The sequence below is a fragment of the Tympanuchus pallidicinctus genome, unplaced genomic scaffold (genome assembly GCF_026119805.1).
Source record: "Tympanuchus pallidicinctus isolate F22 unplaced genomic scaffold, pur_lepc_1.0 scaffold3, whole genome shotgun sequence".
NCBI classification, from domain to species: domain Eukaryota; kingdom Metazoa; phylum Chordata; class Aves; order Galliformes; family Phasianidae; genus Tympanuchus; species Tympanuchus pallidicinctus.
In genome coordinates this window covers 74,465,547-74,485,419 of record NW_026294747.1, presented here as the reverse complement: position 1 = coordinate 74,485,419, position 19,873 = coordinate 74,465,547, and the positions used below count along the sequence as shown (strand labels likewise).

General features: G+C 40.6%; 1 protein-coding gene across 1 annotated transcript in view; it reads right to left on the bottom strand.

Annotated features, from left to right (window-relative positions):
* Positions 1-19,873, bottom strand: part of MKX (mohawk homeobox) — a 42,463-nt gene that overhangs the window by 2,847 nt on the left and 19,743 nt on the right. The window contains exon 5 of the mRNA XM_052695344.1: positions 249-282. Coding sequence (XP_052551304.1) covers positions 249-282 — 34 coding nt within the window. The remainder of the gene's footprint in view (positions 1-248; positions 283-19,873) is intronic.

Genomic DNA, 19,873 nt, shown 5'->3' with positions numbered 1-19,873 from the left:
AGGTTGCCCAGAGGGTTTATAGATGCCCCCTCCCTGGAAGCATTTGAGGCCAGGCTGGATGAGGCTTTGAGCAACCTGGTCTAGAGGGAGGTGTCCCTGCCTATAGCAGGGGGTTGGAACTGGATGATCTTAAAGGTCTCTTCCAACCCAAACCATTCCATGATTCTATGATTCTACATAGTGGCTACGCAATGTCAGGAAAGTTGTAAAAATAAGCATATGGGGAAATAGCACATTCCCTTACTCACCTTTCACACTTATTTGGTCCGTTCTCCAGAGTTTCTGAAAAATAATTTTAAAAAAATTACATCTATTTTCTTTCCGCAGTTTTTAAACAAACGAATTCATGAAATTGGCACATAGAAAAATGACTCCAGACTAATTCCAAAATTGACACAAAAAAAGCCCTTTGTTTGGACACATATGAAGGGTCAACTTCACTCAAGTGTCTCTCTGGAGAAATCCATTCTGAGCTTGAAGCAGACATAAATCAAAAAAACCCACTGTGGAGAAATTTCAGCCATGGAGAGGCTCCTGTGCCACAACTGTGTAAGAACAGGGTGTGCTGAGGCAGAGTTTGCTGAGCCTCTCCAGCACCACCCTGACAAGACCAGTGCCAAACTCTGCCCAGTGCACCCTGGAGTGGCCCTGTGTTTAAGTTTTATTGGCAATAGTGAGAATAATGCTGATCCTGGAGGTTCACCTACATTCTGCTGGGTGATGGAGTTTTTCCGTACATAAATCCCAAGGACATAAGGAATTACAAAAACTAAAAATAAAACCCAGTTTCATTTCCCTTTAGTGAATGCCTTCTTGTATGCACTAAAAATAGGACTTTCACCCATATACAGATGATGTGTGTGTTTTAAAGGCGACCCTTGCCTAGGCTGCACCTCAGTCCCAAAGGCAGGCTGAGCAGGACACAAGGAACAAGCACACGTGGCTAATAGCCTTCAGGGGTGAAATTGCATCACAGGAGTAAGCTACACTTTCCCATCAAGGGTCACATTTGTTCATTCATTAAGTCCTCGCATTGCAGAGAAGCCAGAAATATTTGCCAGGCAGAAATCTGTATGTGTTAGTCAGTGGGCTTCCTATCCTAACACAGAAACACATTATAGGGGAATGAGAAGCTGATGCCTAACCGCAATACCTATGGAGAATGAGTCGAACAAAAGAAAGTGTTTCTGCATGAGCTCTAGTGGCTACATGACCAAAATAAGTCCTAAATCTTGTAAAGTAATGAAGCAAGATTCCCAACTGGTAGTATACCCTACAGCTAGATTTCAACCAGATTATTAATTAAAAGCTGATCTTTTCTTTAAACAGAACTTCCAGGTGAATAGGTCCCAAAGCACACTGCATCCCTTGCTAGCACCATGCTTACAAATGGCTTTACCCGCCACCAAAGGGTGGCCAGTCTGCTCTTGCAGCCAACACACCCAACACCTTGGCACAGCCACATTCCCTAGTGCTTGCAGGTGAGCAGCAAAGACCACAGGCTCACCAGAAAAAATGCAGGCAGACCATCTGTAATTTCACTGGTCAGATGTTTGCCAAGCTGTTTGATTTAACAAAACTTCATGCTTTTGCAAAACAGCTTTATAAATGTCCACAAATGAATGAGTCCTGGGTTTATATATTGTCCCAAAACATATCTTAAACATATTTTAAGTCAGTGTCTCTTGACCTCCTACATCATTGCATGGGGGGGGGGGAGTTCAATCTAGGCAGAAAAGAGAAACCGAGGATAAAAGTACATGCATATCTGTGATTTGCTGAAATGTACTGAATGACACCAAAAGTTTCCTTCTTCATAATGTACTGGGCTACAAACCATTTTTCAGCCCTGCTTCATTTAGCGCTTGCTGTTTTTTTTTAAATAGAGACAGTGTTAAAGAGCTTTAGGACTGAATAGGTCAGTAGGTATAGAAATGGAAATGGCAAGTAACAGAACACTGCTGCCAGAGCAAACCTGGATATAAATACACCTCTCTCATGCATCTGTCAGTTTCTTTTGCTGTTGGAAAATATTTCCTATGAACAAAAAAATTGCTTGTACAAACTTCTGAGGAAAGTAGGTGTGAATGGTGACACACATTCCAATTCCAGCATTTATTTGAAGGAGTATTTGCAAATATTTTTTAGTGGTGTTTAGCCAGCTCTAAAAGAAAGCAACTTGCCCAAGGTATAAAAAAGCAGCAGTAAAGCTAAAAAACACAACACAGGACCAAAGAGTTGTCCATTCATTAATTTTACTGGAGATCTTTTTTTATTCCATTCAGATTTTATATTTTTTAAACAAATAATTTATGTCAGAGAAATATGAAACTGGGTTACAATAAAAACATAATTGATAATTTGCAAAGCTCTTGCTAATAGCTGCTGTAAAAGCATGTTAGTACAAAGAAGTCTGACAATCCATCATTTCAATGCACTTTTTCTTGCCAAAAATCCTTTTCTGCTATACCAAACCCATGACAGCATATCTTCTTTGCACTGCCACTGCATCCAAAGAGCTCACATCTGTCTGAATAGACCTTAGTGAAAGAAATTACTATGATCACCATCTTTGGATGAGGAGAATCATTATGAGAAAGGCAAACAACCAGTTCTGTAAGAAACGTTGGTCCCCTGTTCCTTTGCCTTCTGAGGGGAAGGAGCTTTGCCCACGCTTCCAGGTCTTCCTTGAGATCTTGAAGGTCAAGCCATAGTGACCAAACTGATAAAGAAGGCTTAGCTTAGCCTGGCAGAACTGTAGTCTGGAAATGTCTGGCTTTTATTGACAAGAGAGGGGAGGTAGAAGAAAAAATCTTACTGAATTTAAAAAAATTATGTGAATCTTGCCCATTAGTTTAGTCTTCATCTTTTGCAACCTGTCTGCTCTATTTCAGTTACTAACTTAAGCTTTTGACAAATACAACTTTGACACTTTACATACATGCAAAACTATTGCAGTCTATTTTAACTGTATAAGAAGAATGGTGAGACTAGTGAATGAATGTAACTGAAGAAAAGCATTCCAGGTATATAAAGTGTTTGTTCTATTATACAGGGTTGAAAAGATGCACCATAGCTGCCTTCCCCAATCACTGTGAAAATCTTTAATCCAGAGTGCTTCCTAAACGAACTACAGTTGTGCTCAATCACGTATTGATTAAGGGAAAGCCAGATCTATTAGCTAATGATAAGAGTAATTTGTTCTGTCTCAGAAAGCAATGTGGGAAAGGATGTTGGTAGGCTCTCGGCAGATCTTGAGATCCTTAACATTAAACACTAGAAAAGTCTTATTTTTGTTAGAAGTCCTGCATTTGCTTAAATAAATTTGTTACCTGCTCTACAATTGGAAAGTTTAAAGCACTGTGAAAATGGAAACGCAATCACATATAATTGGAGTGGAGACTGTCATAAATGATCTCCCTTACTGGTGCTTCATTTTGCTCCCATTGCAAGCATCCAGAGAATCAGCTTTTGCCTGGCCAGGAATGTCTCATTCTTCTCTCACCATCCACCCAAAGAAACCAGCGATGTAGGATATTTGTTCCCTCTTGTTTATAGTAGGAAGTCACTATAAATCATTCACAAATGGAATCTTGTATACCTTTCCAGTAGTATAAGTTTTCAGTATACAGTTTACCATAGCACTCAGTGCCAAGAGTGTAGACACTGGACAATACCAGCTTTGTGATACAGTATGGCATTTTTCAGGACTCACATAATTATTAATAATACAAGTAGCATACATTTATATTTCTTTTTCACCATGAAATTTCTTCATAAATATTCACTGGCTGATCCTGACAGCTCTCTTGCAAGGTTGCTTGCAGTCCCATTTTAGCAGAGATGGAAATGAGTCTCAGAAGTCCAAAGACAACATGGCTAGGCAATGCTTTGACCATTTATGTCAAAAGCATTTCAGAGCTGACTTTTCCAGGTTTTCTCCTATAGTTAAAACATTATCTTTTGTTCTTCTGCTATCAGAAAGGCTCACCCAAGGCAAATAAAACCCAGTGTTCTTGAAAGCAATGTATCCACAAACTGAACTGTAATCCACTTTCCTCCTGAGCACTGCCACTACATTTGACTGTTGTCAAAGTGATAGTCAAATAATTAATCAGAAGATACATATATATATAAATACGTACACAGTGCCCTTTTAAACACCATTTCCAGTATTAGAGAAGAAACCCAGTGTGTAAATGCTGCAGCACAGGTCTACTCCAATTTAGCACATAAAAAAGCTCCCTGGCTACGTGGTGTTGCAGCACATTCAACTATTTCAGAACAATTCAGACCCTCACAGTTCTCTGAGTCCAGACTCATAACTTTCACATACTTGGATGCCATTAGGGGTGTGCTAACTAATGCTAATTTCAATTACATTTTATCCCTTTGAAATAGGAATTTTGATCTAAGAACACTGCATGTGTGTGGTAATGAAATGACTTCAGCCAAAGGCCCTGCAGGGAATAGCAAAGGAAAGACTGACTGCTTACATAGGACCAAGAAGCATCCACGTTGCTCCCACACTTGGTGTTACTTCTACACTGTTCAAGCCAAACTGCAACAACTGGCACAAACCCTGCTTTGTGTTATCAGGTAACACTGACAAAGCAAAGACGGCTGGAAAGCAAAAGGGGAAAGAATGTGTGAATGAGAGAATGAGACAGAGAGAAAAGGGCACTGAATATTGTACAGTGGAAAAAAAAATGGACATGGAAATCAAGGTGCTGTAAGCTGGTTCCACATGACTGTGATATTACTTGAAGCTACTTGAACATGTTCAGATTCCTCATGAATTACACACCACCTATTCTAGCTCAAAACGGGGGGAAAAAAAAAGAACCGCTGGCCCCAAATGGTGAATACTATAAAATATTTGTTGGTTCAATAAAAGGTCCTGTATAACTTATCTTCATTTTAAAGTTGGCAGTGTTATTCAGCTGTTTCTCTCTCTGCCTTTCCTGAACTTTCTTTTGTTGGTTTTGGAGACTCTTGCTTAACATGTGTTGACCAGCATTTTCAAAACAAGCAAGAGGAAGAAAAAGAGGAGGAACAGGAAATAAATGGGACAGCTGAATGAAAAATGAAGTTTACATGTGTGAGTAAATTAGTGGTGAGATGAGGTATTTCTGTAGGTCACACACAAAACACACACACACTGTCCCTTGAGTATCCAGTATTTTCCAAACCACAATTTCAGGGCATATATGACTTTCAGATCTCTGTTTTTCCAAGAATAAAATTGGGTCAACTGGAGCTAATACTCCCCTACTCTTCTACATTGATCCAGCTCCTTTTCTCCAAAAAGATCCCAAAGTAAACCATGGATCACACAGAATCACTAGCATTCTTTCACCTCTGAGAGGGAAACTGGCTTAGTACAGATTGCTCAGCAGTGCAAAGGAGGGAAAAGTAACAAGGATTTATTACCATGGCAAGGATTTATTACTATGCCCTTTTATTGGGTAACCTCTAGGCCTAGGCTCTAGAGAAATTTCCTTTTCAGCAAAGCTTTCATTTATCACTGCTAGTGCCTTCTTCCAGGAGGAGGTTCTGGAGCAGCCTGTAATGGTCACCCCCATGATCATGACACCTCACTTTTTTGGCTTCACACACCAAATATAATGCCTGACCACATCGGTCATCATCCTTTCAGATAAGCAAGATGCACCATGACAACAGAAGGAGATGAGGCACTGGCACAGGTTGCTCAGAGAAGCTGTGGATGTCTGATCCCTGGAAGCATTCAAGGCCGGGTTGCATGGAGCCCTTGGCAGCCTGAGCTGCTGGGTGGGAATCCTGCCCATGGCAGAGGCGCTGTATCTAGATGGTCTTTGGGGTCCCTTCCAACCCATATCTATGATTCTATGATTCTGTGAAGTTCTGTTCACAGCGACTGTTATGTACTTTTCTATGTTCTCTAGGGGTCTTTCAGGAACACCTCTAGCCCTGGTCTGACTTCTTCTATTAAGACCCATAGGTTGGTTCTTGCCTGTGTTGGAAATCTCCCTTTGCCATCATGCCCCAGACCAAAGTGTTTCAGGGAAAGCCTTCTCTGAAATTTTCTTCTTGTGTCAGAACATCAGATCTAAGATTGAACACCAAGGGACTGGTTTGCTCAAGTTTTTTTTCCTGAGTACCTAGGAAGCTGAAGACTTTTCCCTGTGCAGTCTGGAGACTGCTGAAGAGGGAGTAGGCATGTAGTTACATTTTAATACATGTGATCTTTATGAAATGAGCGTACGTGCCCACAGAGACTGGGATAGGTGTATTTTATAAACCATAAAATAGAATTAAGTTTGCAGATCTACATTAACATTTACATTAATAAGTGCACAGAAAGCACCACATAATAGAAGGCTTGGTCCAAATGGTCATACAGTCTTGGGCTATGCACCTGCATGTAAGAATTTATTAGTTAGCAAACTGGATACAAACTTGGTGTAAATCAATTCATTGTTCAGGCTGTCATGGCCAGCTCTGTACTTCCCATGGCTACTGACAGTGTGTTCTCTTTGCTGAGATTCAGGGCACTGTGTGAGATTTGTTTTTTCAGCCAGGCTTTAGTAGAGCTTATAATAGGAGTCAGTGCCTTGTGGCATTAGAAGCGAATTGTTAACGAACTAAAGGTTATATAGTATTATGTTCTTTTCAGGTTTGCTGCAAAGCTGACTGAATCAAATCTTTCCTCATTGAGTTGGCATGTAATTAATCGTGTAATGTTGTTGAATACCCTGGTGATAGTCTCCTGTGTGCATTTCATAATGGATAAACAAATATCTGACTTAGGTTTCTTCTTTTTGGTGTTATTTGGAAAGGGATTTACAGCATGTGCTATGCTGACTGGAAGGATGAAGTATTCAGCCCTCCTACTGCAAACCATTGTGGGTTAACATCAAGAAGCAGGTTAGGCAGCAGAGAAGGGGGAGGGTGAAATAAAGGAAAGAGGAGAAAGGGAAGGGGGAAAAAAGAAATAAAGGAATGGCTATGGGAGATGTTAAAAAAGGAAGTAAGAAAATGGCAGATGAGAATTTGCTATGAAAAAGAAGAGAAAGGAGTATGGAGGGAGAAAATGAACCACAGTATTCATTTTTTTTTTAAATTTTAATAGAAAAATATCCTTTTCCCACCCAGGAATTTCAGTGTTGTGCAGGCAGGCACGTTCAAGCTTTTACTCTGGATCTAAAAAGTTTAATTGGAAGCTCTTAAAGCCTAAAATAAGGCTTTAAAAGTAAAAAGCTAAAGTCAAATGCAGCCAGGGTAAGCACTATTACACTCCAGCCCGATTGTTTTTCATTAAAAATGCGGGGTGAAAGGGAGGGTTTCAAAGCCATATTTCAACCCTAGGCTGACACTACAGCAGTAAAATCTGATTTTGTTATGCTAGTTGGCTGTGGGTTTGGGAGCAGACCCTACATATGCAGTGTGAGGTTATGATATAAATGCATGCACAGAGGATATTTTCAGAAGTCTCCTGCACAATTCAGAGAAATGCGTCCCCCGTCTCCCACAGCTCTGCTTGATACGACTCCAGGAGCCAGCTCCTCTCCTGCCCCCCGGGCTGCCAAGCAGGCTCAGACATGGCATGGACTGCACAAAGGCAATTTAAATTACAAGGTGCTGTATTTTCAGGCAAGTGGAAGAACTTCTACAGGAATGCCAGAACTGATTTCCAGAATGTGTTTAGCCAGCAGTACTGAGTAAAGAAAGGGTAAGTCTGTAAGTTAGAGGAAATTCACTGTTTCTTTCACTTGCCTGTAAGACAGAAACAGATAAGTATGATCTTTTTCAGCCCAGCTACTTCCAGCCAAAGCATGCGGTATTGTGTGTCCGCAATGGGATGCACACAACACTGATGTCCAACCAAATACTAAAACCCAGGTACCAAAGTTCCAGCTCAAACCAAGTCCACCGTGTGATCATAGCTACAGAAATTCAAGTATTTTGTAACGAGATACATAGGCACATATATGTGTCCAACAGTCAAACAAACAGAAGGTCGGTTGTAGGCTGTGAAAGGGATTCATAGTAACTCCAGACAAATATTGCACAAAAGATTCTACAGATCAATGGACTGCACATGAAATTTTAAAAATATATATTTATGTCTATAAAGAAATATTCAGATACTCAGATACACATCTGTATCTGTACCTGCTTCTATACCATGTGGGAATAAAGATGAGAATTCCAGGCAGTCTGCCTTCCCACCAAGCATACTGTAAGATATAACGGTACAGCTGCACGTGGCACTTGCTGTGTTTGCCACCTCCCCAGAGATGCAGGACGGAGCCTGCCTGGGGCCAGAACCAGGATAGGAGGTAAGACCTTTCCCCCACAACCTCAGCATTACTGTGCAGCTGCTGCAAGACCATTGCAGGAGGGAACACAAGCAGATCGTCAGTCTTACCACCACCTAGCAAATCGTGATGACAACTGACAGTCCCTCAGCTTGTGCCACAAGGTTATGTGTGGGGCCAGAAAAGCTGTTCCAACAAGCCTTTTCATATATGTTCACATACCTTGTCAGTCTCTGGATTCTGACCCAAGCCTGGGTCTTCATCTTCAGCAGTGCTGAGCACTTGCAGGTGCAAATAGGGTGAACATGAGCTATGCTTTGAGCGCATGAAGAGACATGAATACATGAGAATCCATGATGTCTTAGGTATTCAAAAGTAAGCCAATATCAGAGTGGTGCAGTGCCACAGTTCCCATCTGTGAGATCCTACAGACGTGATGAAAACAACTTCATTCAGTTTTGTCAAGGACCAGATGGAATGTGTCAGAGTGCTGAACAGCACATCATTAATTACCTTCTCCTCAGAGAAGCTCAGCTGCATTCACTTTTGGCTTTACCAGTATAAAAGGGGCAATGAGCACCTGGTGAGAATCCAAGCTAGGATTTGATGCCCTTTCCAAACTGGGCTATCTCATGTTAGTCAGTAAAGTCTCTCTTCCTTTAGTTGGAGATATGATGGAAGCCCCTTTATTTTGCACGTGGAGGAATTATAGGAACCTACACAGAAAACAGTCACATACACCCTGACTTTACTTAGAATAGATAGCAGAAAGTGCACTGAGTGAACTGCAGGGGGAACAGTTTCCCATGGATTAATTTCATCTCCAATTGCACAAAAAACATTTTACTGTTTGAATACAAATTTTTAGTTAAGTTTCTAGTTCTGCTGCCTTTGCTTTTCCCTTGTGAAGCTACTGCGGCATTTGTGCTCCTGCCCACCACAACTCACACTGTTATTATTTCCATTACAGTATTTCTTCCCAAACCTGAACATTCCCAGACACCTTCTGAACAGGCCCTCAGAGATTCTAGTAAACTGGGAAGTATCTCAAGAAGGGCTGTGTTTCCAGTTCTCCTATTCATTGGGACAGTGCAGCAAAGCAGGCAAAAGGGGGAAGGTTCTTGGAGCAGAAGAACTGCGTGACCAGAATTATTCAGGAAGCTGTACCAATTTGCCAAGAGCTTTTGAAGAAGCAGAAACAGCGCCTTCTTCTCCAAGCATCATCTTGCATTTACAAATGGTTTGAGTCTTAGTGCAGTGCAATTTGAATTACTCAGCAGGAGAACTTTTCTTAGAAGAGCTGATAGACTGCCCTGGCTATCATGGAGATTGGTGCAGCACAACAAATCACCAAGACTGTGCTTGAATCCTCAAGGAACCGCAAAACTTTAGTGCTGCAGATGCTTGCTAATTGAAAGTTGTAAGAGCCATTCACAGCAGAGTCTGCATAAGACAGATGAGGCTCCTGCACTCCAAAGGAGCATGTGTGGGAGGTCCTGAAACAGTAGTAGGCCAGCATTTAACATTGCAAAGGCCTTGGATATGAACAGCTTTGTGGAGGAAGGCGGAATTGCTCTTTTGGCAAAACATGTGAAACCGTCTGTGATAACAGGCATGTGAGCAAAGATGACTGAACAAATATTTGCACTGAATGCCTTGTCAGGACAGGGGAATTGCTACTGATAGGATCTTTACTTTCAACGTTACTGCTTCTGACAGTCTTACAGACTCTGCAGATGTTTATTGGCCACTAAATCATTCTTCAAGAATGTTGGCTCCATTCCCAAAACTGAAGAGTCTGAATGTGAAGGGGTTTGTTATTCAACACACACTGCTGCTTTTGGAGACAGCAATTTTTGAGAAACTAGCTCTCAGCAGCAGGGAAGCATCATCAACTGATAACGATATAGGACTGGGTTCAGGCTTCTCAGAACTCAGGGCATGAGGCAGCCAGCATCAGTGTGTCACCTGCCCCATGTGGCACAACACCATGTGGGGACACTGCCTGAGCTGTCGGTGCAAGGCCACATCAATGGACCTACATTGCAGCAAAGACTGCTAGGGGAAGGCAGCACTTAGCAGCCCATGCTGACCTTGATATACTGCCTGCAGTTCTTGGTATAGCAAAAAGACTGCATGAATTCGTGGGCCTCTGTAAAACTTGCTCCATGCTGCAGAGATTGTTGCTATTCCACTTGGCTCCTCTAGCTGTAGGATACATCGCATAGCAGCCAGGCACAGTCATACCCTCTGCTGTTGATCCCAGGAAGAGCAGTTTGCATAAATGCAGTGGCTGAGCTGTAGAGGACCATGAACCATGGGATTTCAAGCTAAGCACATTTGCTTTCAAACAGAGAGCATCTGAACCCTGGGCAGCATGCCCAGACTGTTTGTCTGAAAGAAGATGCTGATTTCTCCGAGATCACTGCAAACAGCGCTCACCTGTAAAAGCTTTGCTGGCCAGTGGAAACATCAGCAGCGATAACAACTGTGACAGTGATAACACGTATCTTGTAAATAACAAGAGAAAAGAAAAATCCATGCCTTTATACAAATAAACCAATAAATTACTGAAGCATTATGTATTATCACTAGAATGGACAAATGTAGTATCTGGAAATATTAAATATATTTTTCCTAAAAAGGCAATAATTGTCTTGAGTAGTGTAGTCCATATCATGATAGTGAATATGATCTAAGAGCACTAAAAGCCAACTGTCTTCTCTAAACCTAATTTTGTTGCCAGCTATCAGCCTCCAGCATCAAAGGCAGCGCTGCCAAAAGCATTCCCTCATAATGCGTTTTCCCCAACTCAAGTGAATATTGTTTGTTTAGAAATGTCAGGTTGCTGATGCAGAGACAGCATGCTTCAAGAATATGTAAGATAGGTGCAGAAGGCAATAGTGTCATTTTCACTGAATGCTTGTTCTACATTAGCTCATGCAAGTTTCCCTAGAAGTCAGGAGATTTCTGCTAGGGAATCATCTGTTACAATTTGCTGTAACAGGGACTTAAAAAACGCATACACGTTTATGACAAAGCCTTATGGTATTTATGGTTAAATCAAGTGACAAGCTTTGAAAAACAGCCTTTTGGCAAAATGTGAGTAATCTGAAAGATCTGTAGATCAAAAACAACTCCGAAATTTTATCAGCATGCATGAACAGTTCTCTTACCACAAATAAAAAAAATAACTTCACAAGTGAGGCTTTGGAACTGAGGGAAAGTGGGCTTACATATATGCACAAGGACATGCAAAATGTCTGCATTCACAGAATACAATTCCTCACATGGAAATCAGTATGGATTTTTTGCTCATGTAGTTACAAATGAACTTTATCCCAAAGTAACACGTATTTACGTAGCTTGCTCATATGTCTTCCCTGATCTGCTCAACTGCTTTCAAAAGGACAGGCAGCATACGCCACAATCAAATATTTATATAAGTAGCCTTGCAAGCTCATCTTCCTTTTAAGAGTTAAAATCCTGGATTTCCACTTCTATAAAGAAAAGCATACAACAGGAAGCCATGGCTACAGACATAAATAACATTCATATTTTTTGTAGTATCTACACTGAAAAAAATGTGAGATACTTTGATTCCCACCACACTGCACAACTCCAGGCTTTGAGCTTTTTGACAGAGGATGAGATTAGGACTCTGGGCAGCCATGCAAGCCAGACAGCTACAACACAAAGATTTCAAGCTCTGTGAATTTATATGCTTCTCTAATTATCTCACAGCTATTATTAGTAGTACTCCTGTTTCCACTTTTAGAACAATAAAAGCTTTTTCTTTCGTTTTGCAAGAGTTTTTACTTCTTACTTTGACTGGAAGCCAAAGCTCTCCTGTAGAGTGACTGTCTATACACCAGAGTTTGCAAAACTGATGCAGACCTGCAAAGGGTCTGCAAAACATACACAGCAAACCACACTCATGTACATAATGCCTGTTTTCTTCCCCACTCTGCAACACTGGGCAAACAGACTGTGTCCTCATAGCAAACATTGTTTAAGGGTACAGATTCACATTTCATGTGCCCATAAAATCTACCCAGTTGGCTACCACCAACCATCTCAGTCATGCTGAAAGACAGTATGTTTCACATTAGTCATATCTGCTGAGCTTACTAGGTCGGCAAATTGCAAAGACACGTCAAGACTCCAGAACGGGAGCAAGCAAAAGAAGGAGTAAAAGAACTAGATAAGCTCAAGCAAAGACAGCTGTGTTTTCATGACTGAAAGTTACCTGAGCAACCACTGAATTGAGGACGCGTGACCACCAGCTCACATTCAAGTGGAGATTGAGGTCTTGGAAAAAGGTGGACATTGCAGGGAAAGTATGAACACGTATTAGGCACATAATGAATATATACATTGTAATTGCATATAGTCATGCATGCATAAACAAAGGTAGAGAGCTACTTTGGGTGTTAACCCTCATTATTTCACACACTACAATAAAGGATACCTGCTGATTACAATTGCTATTCAACTGTTAAGTTACTGGATGTTTAGCTCCTTGACACAATATCATCCTCTTTTCTATCGACTTCTTTCTCTTCTTCCTCATTTCAAACTTTATGCTCTCTATTCTTTAGGTGCAATGATAGGGAAAAAAAAGCCTGAAGCAAGAAGAGATTCCATTGCCAGTATTCATCTGAGACAACTTGGTGGGACAATACATGGTGTGTGGAGACAGAGGCATACTGTAGCAACACATGACATAGGAGGCTTTGCTTGGCTACTGACATCAAGTTGTCACCATAAGGATTTGTCAGAAAGTTGACATTTTGATTGCTAGTCAAAAAGAGAAAAAGGCAGATTGGGAAATATGACTTGTGGATAACAGGCATAGGGACTTTGGAAAGTTTCCCCTGCATATAAAGTTGGGCATGTGCAATCTCCCCCTTAATTATGTGTAGGTTGGCTTAGACAAAGCACTTCACATGAAGAAAAGCATCCCTATAGAAGTGTCTCAAAGCAGAGATACTGACAGTGGATGAGAGTCATTTACTGTAATCACAGAATGTAAAGTTTGGAGAAGACTTCTTATATTTTGCTTCTTTACACAAGACTCCAAATGCTGTAGCCTGTATAATCAAGGGAGCAAAATGCTTTCTGTTCAAATGGCTGGCAATGTAAAAACAGCAAATTAGCATATTAAAAAGAAGTCTTAAATTGTACTACACTTTGAATACTTGTCCCTTCCCTTCCCTTTCCTTCCTTCTTTCCTTCTCTGTATCTCAAATTAAAAAAAGGAATTGTGGAAAAAGGTAGTAGGAGAATACATTTTAGAAAAATGGGCAAAAGCTATAAATGGAAATACTATCTTTCCAAGAATTATGAAAATAGTATGTAGATACGTAGGGGTATGAAGTCGGCTGCCTAAATGTTATTGTACTTGCTCAAATAATTTATAAAAGTATATGCTTTTCTGTTTGAAGGAAAAAGAAGAAAAATTTCTCTGATGATACAAAGAAGCTTCAAATGAGTTGACAGCTCCTTCTCTAACCATTGCTCTTGTTCTCACAGATTCGTGCAAGACGCATTACCTTACAAAACATGCCTCACTTCTAAGCAGCAGAAAGGACGCCCTCCTTTGGGCAAATATAGACTTTTCATTCATTTGGACAAAATAAAATAAAATAAACAGAATGAATTCCCAATCAACACTCGTTAATTTGAAACACAAAGAACTCTCCCATATTGAAAGCAGATTGCTCTGTAAAAATGCTTGTTTTCAAGGTCATAACAGTGCTGGCAAAACTCAAAAAAGTTATAGTCCAACTTGCTTGTGTTCAGCTGTGTTTACTTAGCCTCAACTTGACAAAAGTCTGCCTCTGATTATACATAGCAGTCATCTGCCCACAGATAAATAGATATTACACAAACGTTTGGAGAGAATGACATTTGGCTACCATTATTTTTGGAATAATTTACTCTGCATCCTGAGCTTAAAACACCAAAATGATTCATAATGTTTTTTTGGAACCAAGTATTTCCATTTGACAAATAAATTGACCTCTGTGACCCTTGTGTACTTTACATTGTGCACTTCAGTGGAAAAAACAGAACAAAAAAGAGGTAATTTTGTGAAGTCTTCTGTATATTTGGAAAAGGTAGATTTACTTATTCAGGCCTTCCTCTGCCCAAAGCCTGTGGCACACCTGGGCAGAGCCCAGCCCCTGCACTGCAAACAGCTGCACAAGACATCCCACTAAAGCAACCTGTGAGCAAATGCACAAAGCTCAGCTACCAGCAGAGAGGGCACCTGCAGCTAAAGTCCGTGCACGTAAACCTAACAGCAGTGCCAGAGACACAAATGTATTTTATATTTCAAATGTACTTATTTCAGACAAAAACTTTATAGCTTTCTGCTTATTATTTGTAGGAGGAAAAATGAATACATACTGCTCATGCTCCCAGACGCCAAACTGAAATTCTGCCTTATCTGAGGCAGATAGATCATAGAATCATAGAATGGTTTGGGTTGGAAAGGACCTTTAAGATCACCTGGTTCCAACTCCCCTGCTATAGACAGGGACACCTCCCTCTAGACCAGGTTGCTCACAGCCCCATCCAGCCTGGCCTCCAATGCTTCCAGGGAGGGGGCATCCACAGCCCCTCTGGGCAACCTGTTTAAATGTCTCTCTACCATTACAATAAAGAATTTCTTCCTAGTATCTAGTCTAAATTTGCCTTCTTTCATTTTAAAGCCATTTCCTTTTGTTCTGTCACTGCATGCCCTTATAAAAAGTACCTCCCCAGCTTTCCTATAGGCCCTTCAGATACTGGAAGGCTGCTATAAGGTCTCCTCAGAGCCTTCTCTTCTCCGAGCTGAAGAGTCCTAAATCTGTCAGTCTCTCCCCATAGAGGAAGTGCTCCAGCTCTCTGGTCATCTTCACGACCCTTCTCTGGACCTACTCCAACAGCTCCACATCAGATGTTTAATGACATTTATATTTTACAGCAGACCTATAGTTTCTCTGATGTGGATAAAAATTGTGTCCAGTTAGAAATGTTACTTAGCTTAGAGCACCTTGTGCTATAAATTATCCAGAAATAAGGTAAAAACTTACAAATAAATTATAGTTCCTTCTCCCATTTCTCCCCTGGTGCCTATTCCTAGTTCTCACTCTATAAACCCCTACCAGTTCCCAAACACTGACTGCCCCAATAGTGCTTCCATGTCAAATCCTGGAATTATCAAGAGCAATTCGAAGCCCATTAAGAATACTGTCACTGCTGTATATTTAAAGTGGAAGATTTTTCTTGAGAATGACAACAGATGGGAGAATAAAACCTAGACAAGACAGAGAGACAGACAGATTAGTTTCTGTAAAGTTAGCATGCTTTCGGAAATGTCTTTTCAATTAGAATACCAAAATTAAGAAAGGCTCTGATGCAATAGGAACCATATGTGTTTGACATATCCAGCTTCTCTATCTTTGACATCTAAATATTCCGTTTAAAGAAAATTAAGACATTTGTTTATGAAGAACTAGTTTATGTGTTTACAAGACTAAGCTGAATGTTTTTAGATGCAGTGATTATACACTAGTCATTTCCTCTCATTTTCCCTTGATTCAGGAAGGAATATTACTGTGAAGATGGAACGTGTTATGTATGTGAACAGCTGAAGGTACAGAAAGCAGATTTCTGTCACGTGGAACTAACAGCTAATTCCTCCTGCAGAGGCTGTTTTTCTACAAAGACCATGTATTAGGAGCTCATCACGCTGTGATGCAAAACCCCACTCCTTCAAAAGTGTGCTAATGGTCACAACCCAAAGAAGAGTTAATTCAGATGGAATCCAGGAAAATGAGGCAGCACAGAAACCTCATCAGCAGTCCAATCACATGACAAAATGTGAGGCATCTCCAAAGCCACTGCCTGCCAAAAAAAGAAAGGCTGCTGCAAGAAAAATACTTTCACAGCTTGATATCTAGGTCTTGTGACTGCTATCCAAACAAGGAGTAAAAGTGGTACTATATAATGTGGCAGGGTAAACAGAACCACCCACTCATCATCACCAATCATGTTTTTAATATAGATAAATTCTGTTTCTTTAAAAAATGAGGGGGAAAGAAAGAAACAAAGCCTTTTGCTCAACTTGAAAATTATACATATAATCTGATCTGGCATGACATATTTTAGGTTCATATATATCATGAACTACATAGGAATGCATGATCTGCCATGCCAGATCAGACTATTGGTGCATCCCAGGCAATATCCTTTCTCTGCTACTGACCAATGTTCATCCCAGGGGAGCACAAAAGCATTGCTCTCAACCAGATATGCAGCAGGTTAAGAATATTTTCTATCTGCTACTTACAGATGATGAACTGAAAAATTTTCCAACAGGTGATCTGATCTGAAGATTACAGAAGTAGACTTGGGAGAAGTTCAACCTTTCAGGAATGCTGGATAAGAGAAGCCTCCACATTTTGCTGACCTGTCGTACACTCGCCTGAAAACTAGTTGTAGTTTTCAAAATAGGTCTTGGTAGGAGTGTCCAAAGCCCAAACTGGGAACGATGAAGCCAAGGTATGAAAATGCTATATTTCTTCATTCAGCTTTGTTAGGAGTGCGGATGTACCAAGGAACAGCCACACACACCACACAAATAGATGTCCTCTTGCCACCAAAATTGGGGTACTATGAACTTAGTTCAGGTTTTCACCGAGTCATGAGCAATGGATCAATACGCCTTGTATTTTAAGCAAGGTCATACCCTTTTCTGGATGTGCCTTTGCTCCTAGCCTGACTAACAGAGAAAAAAAAAAAAAAAAAAAAAAAAAAAAAAGCCAAGAAGTACTAATTAGATTCAAAGGTGCTTTCCAAGTAGAGTGGTAAAATATCTCTTGAATGCATATCCACCCTTATCCGTCAAACACTTTGAGAGGGAAAAATGTCAAACCTTATTTTGAATTGTGAAAAATGCTTCTACCACTTCTCTGATTTATACTAGAGCTTCTTTCCACTGCACCCGAGATTCCTAACAATATTTCCATCATATCCACTTTACTTTCTTACTTTCATCCCTTGATCTCCTTTCTTCCATTAGTCTTCCCTTTCCTCTTCCTTTTTTTGTTCTTGCTCTCAATTCTGCATTCCCCTTTCCTCACCTACTCTCCCTTCTTTACTATCTTCCAAAAGTTTCTATCCAATATTTTCCCACCTGTATTTATTTCCTGATTGTACATTTTCCTTTTTCCCTTCTCCTTCTCTCATTTCTTCTGCCTTTCACCTCCTAGAGCTAAAATGATTCTCCAGCAATAACCTACCAGAAAAGCGAGTTACATCTTTTAAGTCCATTGTCAGTGCTAAAGGCATGGAAAGTGTCTCACAAAGAGCTAAATGACTATTCCAGCCCCTGCCTCGGACAAACAAGTGTAGCTGCCACTGACAGCTGGAGGAGTTCAATGCCTGAGTCAAGTAGTTCCCCATTTTCTACCAAGCACTGCTTCATGTGGGAGTCCTGCTATAGCAATCTGTCCCCACACCAGGGCACGCCAAGACAGACAGAATTACTTGTGGTGGCCGCAGGGTGTTGGTGATGAGAAAAACAACTCAGATAATGTAAGGCCTTTCTTCCCTCTTGACGGGAAACGTGCATCTAACATAAGCTAAAATTTTGCTGAAACTTAAAAGAGCAAGGAAGAAATTGATATGAATGTGGACACAGATACACACTGCTTCACACCCTGATTCTGATGGGCGTCTAAGAAAATATCAAACCATAGTAAGAAAAGTTCCTGGTCTGGCATGCACAGTGTAATTAATACTGTAGCTAATGAAAATCTTGTGAGACTCCTCTCTCTCTTGGCTTCAGGGAGAGGAATGAGGTGAAAATCACTCCTGGTTTAACGTCCCTGGAAGGGACAGAATTACACCATGCAAGCAATTGAGTCTGAGAGGATAAGACTAAGCAGCATTGATTCCCTGAACTTTTTGAGATCTGCCCATCAAAACAGTAAATGTTTGCTTTCTGAGATGAAACAAGTTAATAGAAACATGCACTGGAAATCGTATTTATGGCCAAAACTCCAGAAAAAGTACTAGGGAACACTTGTTTTTCATGGTAAATTTATCGGCCCTGTGACACAAATGCCTTGCTCCCTGCCCAGCTGCGCGGCACGGGCAAGCTCAAGCTGCCTGCACGCGGCCCAATTCAACTTGCACGCCCAGTCTTTCAAAGATTCCTTTGTTTGCTTTGTCTCACTCATTTTTACATTACTTCTGCTGGTTTGCATGTGTTTTTGCTGCCACTTGCTTCCCACCCTCACTACTCTCCAACTGCTCGCCGGGCAGGCGCAGCAATTCCATGTAAGGAGCACGGCAAAGAGAAGCATGCCTTGATTTTTTGCACACAGTAACTCGCACGACATTTGATCATACACAGAGATTAAGTCATTCATGAATAGGGCCCAAAGGGAGGAACAGCTCCAGAAAAACAACCCTCCTCACTGGTAGTGCAGCATCCAGAACTCCGCAGTCATCACTGCCACACTTACAGTTTGTAGTCTATCTGGCAAAGCCAGGAATCCAACAGCAGGCTCTGTGGTTTAAATAAAATGTATCTACAGCAGCTTGGATCAGTGTTTAAAAATGTTCCATGTTATTTTAGTCCAAGGACAAGCTTTTAAAATTAAAAGAAAACTTTGGCTTTAATTACAAATTAAAAGTGAAAGTTGTTGAAAAAGAATGCAAATTCTGAGCAAAACAGAAACTACTTAAAATTTAAAACTCGTTCTTCTCTCCCCCATGCATGACAAAGCTCCTTGTAAATATTTAAAACAAAAGCTTGAAAGTGATTCATTGGAGGACAATTTCTAGGGTGCTTCTGCCTCGCTGTCATGGATCTTTGGCATAGCTTGATTTTTTCCTACATTTATGTTTTCAAGCTGAAATAAATGTCAGATTTTGATGTGTGTTGCAATGGCCAAAAAAGAACCACAACAATAACTTTCACCCACTTTTTCCCTAAATGTTATTATTATATATGTGTGATGCAGCACATCACTACTCTATATGTAAATGCAAAGGGTTTATTCTCGACCAGGTATGAGCAACGCGATCCCAAAGTAGTTAGATACTACAATGGAGAAGCTGCCGCTTTTGGGATGATTTTCAGCAACAATGGCCCATCTGAAAATCATTAGTGCATAGCAGTGGATTTTCCACATGTTCATACGCTGGACAAGCAGGTTGCCCTTGAAGTATGGTTCCCTGGGGGAAGAAGGAAAACCCAGAGAAAAGTATTCTATTGTCAGATCACGGTTTTGCTAAAGCCAGACAAAAATATGGTCAAACATTCACTTGGCTGCTCTGCTGGCAAAACTATAGGGTACTGAAATGGAGACAGCTAATGAAGAAGGCAAAGAATGAAGCTCAGGAAGAAGACCTTAGAGGAGGATAGATTTTTTTTCTTTTGAAAAATCAGAAGTAAGGTTAAATAAGCAAATTTCATTACTTTCGTATTACTGACCTTTATTTTTATAAGGACAAAAATGTTTGGAAAGGGTAGCCTTTTCTCTATACAGTATCTCATCTTTTAATAC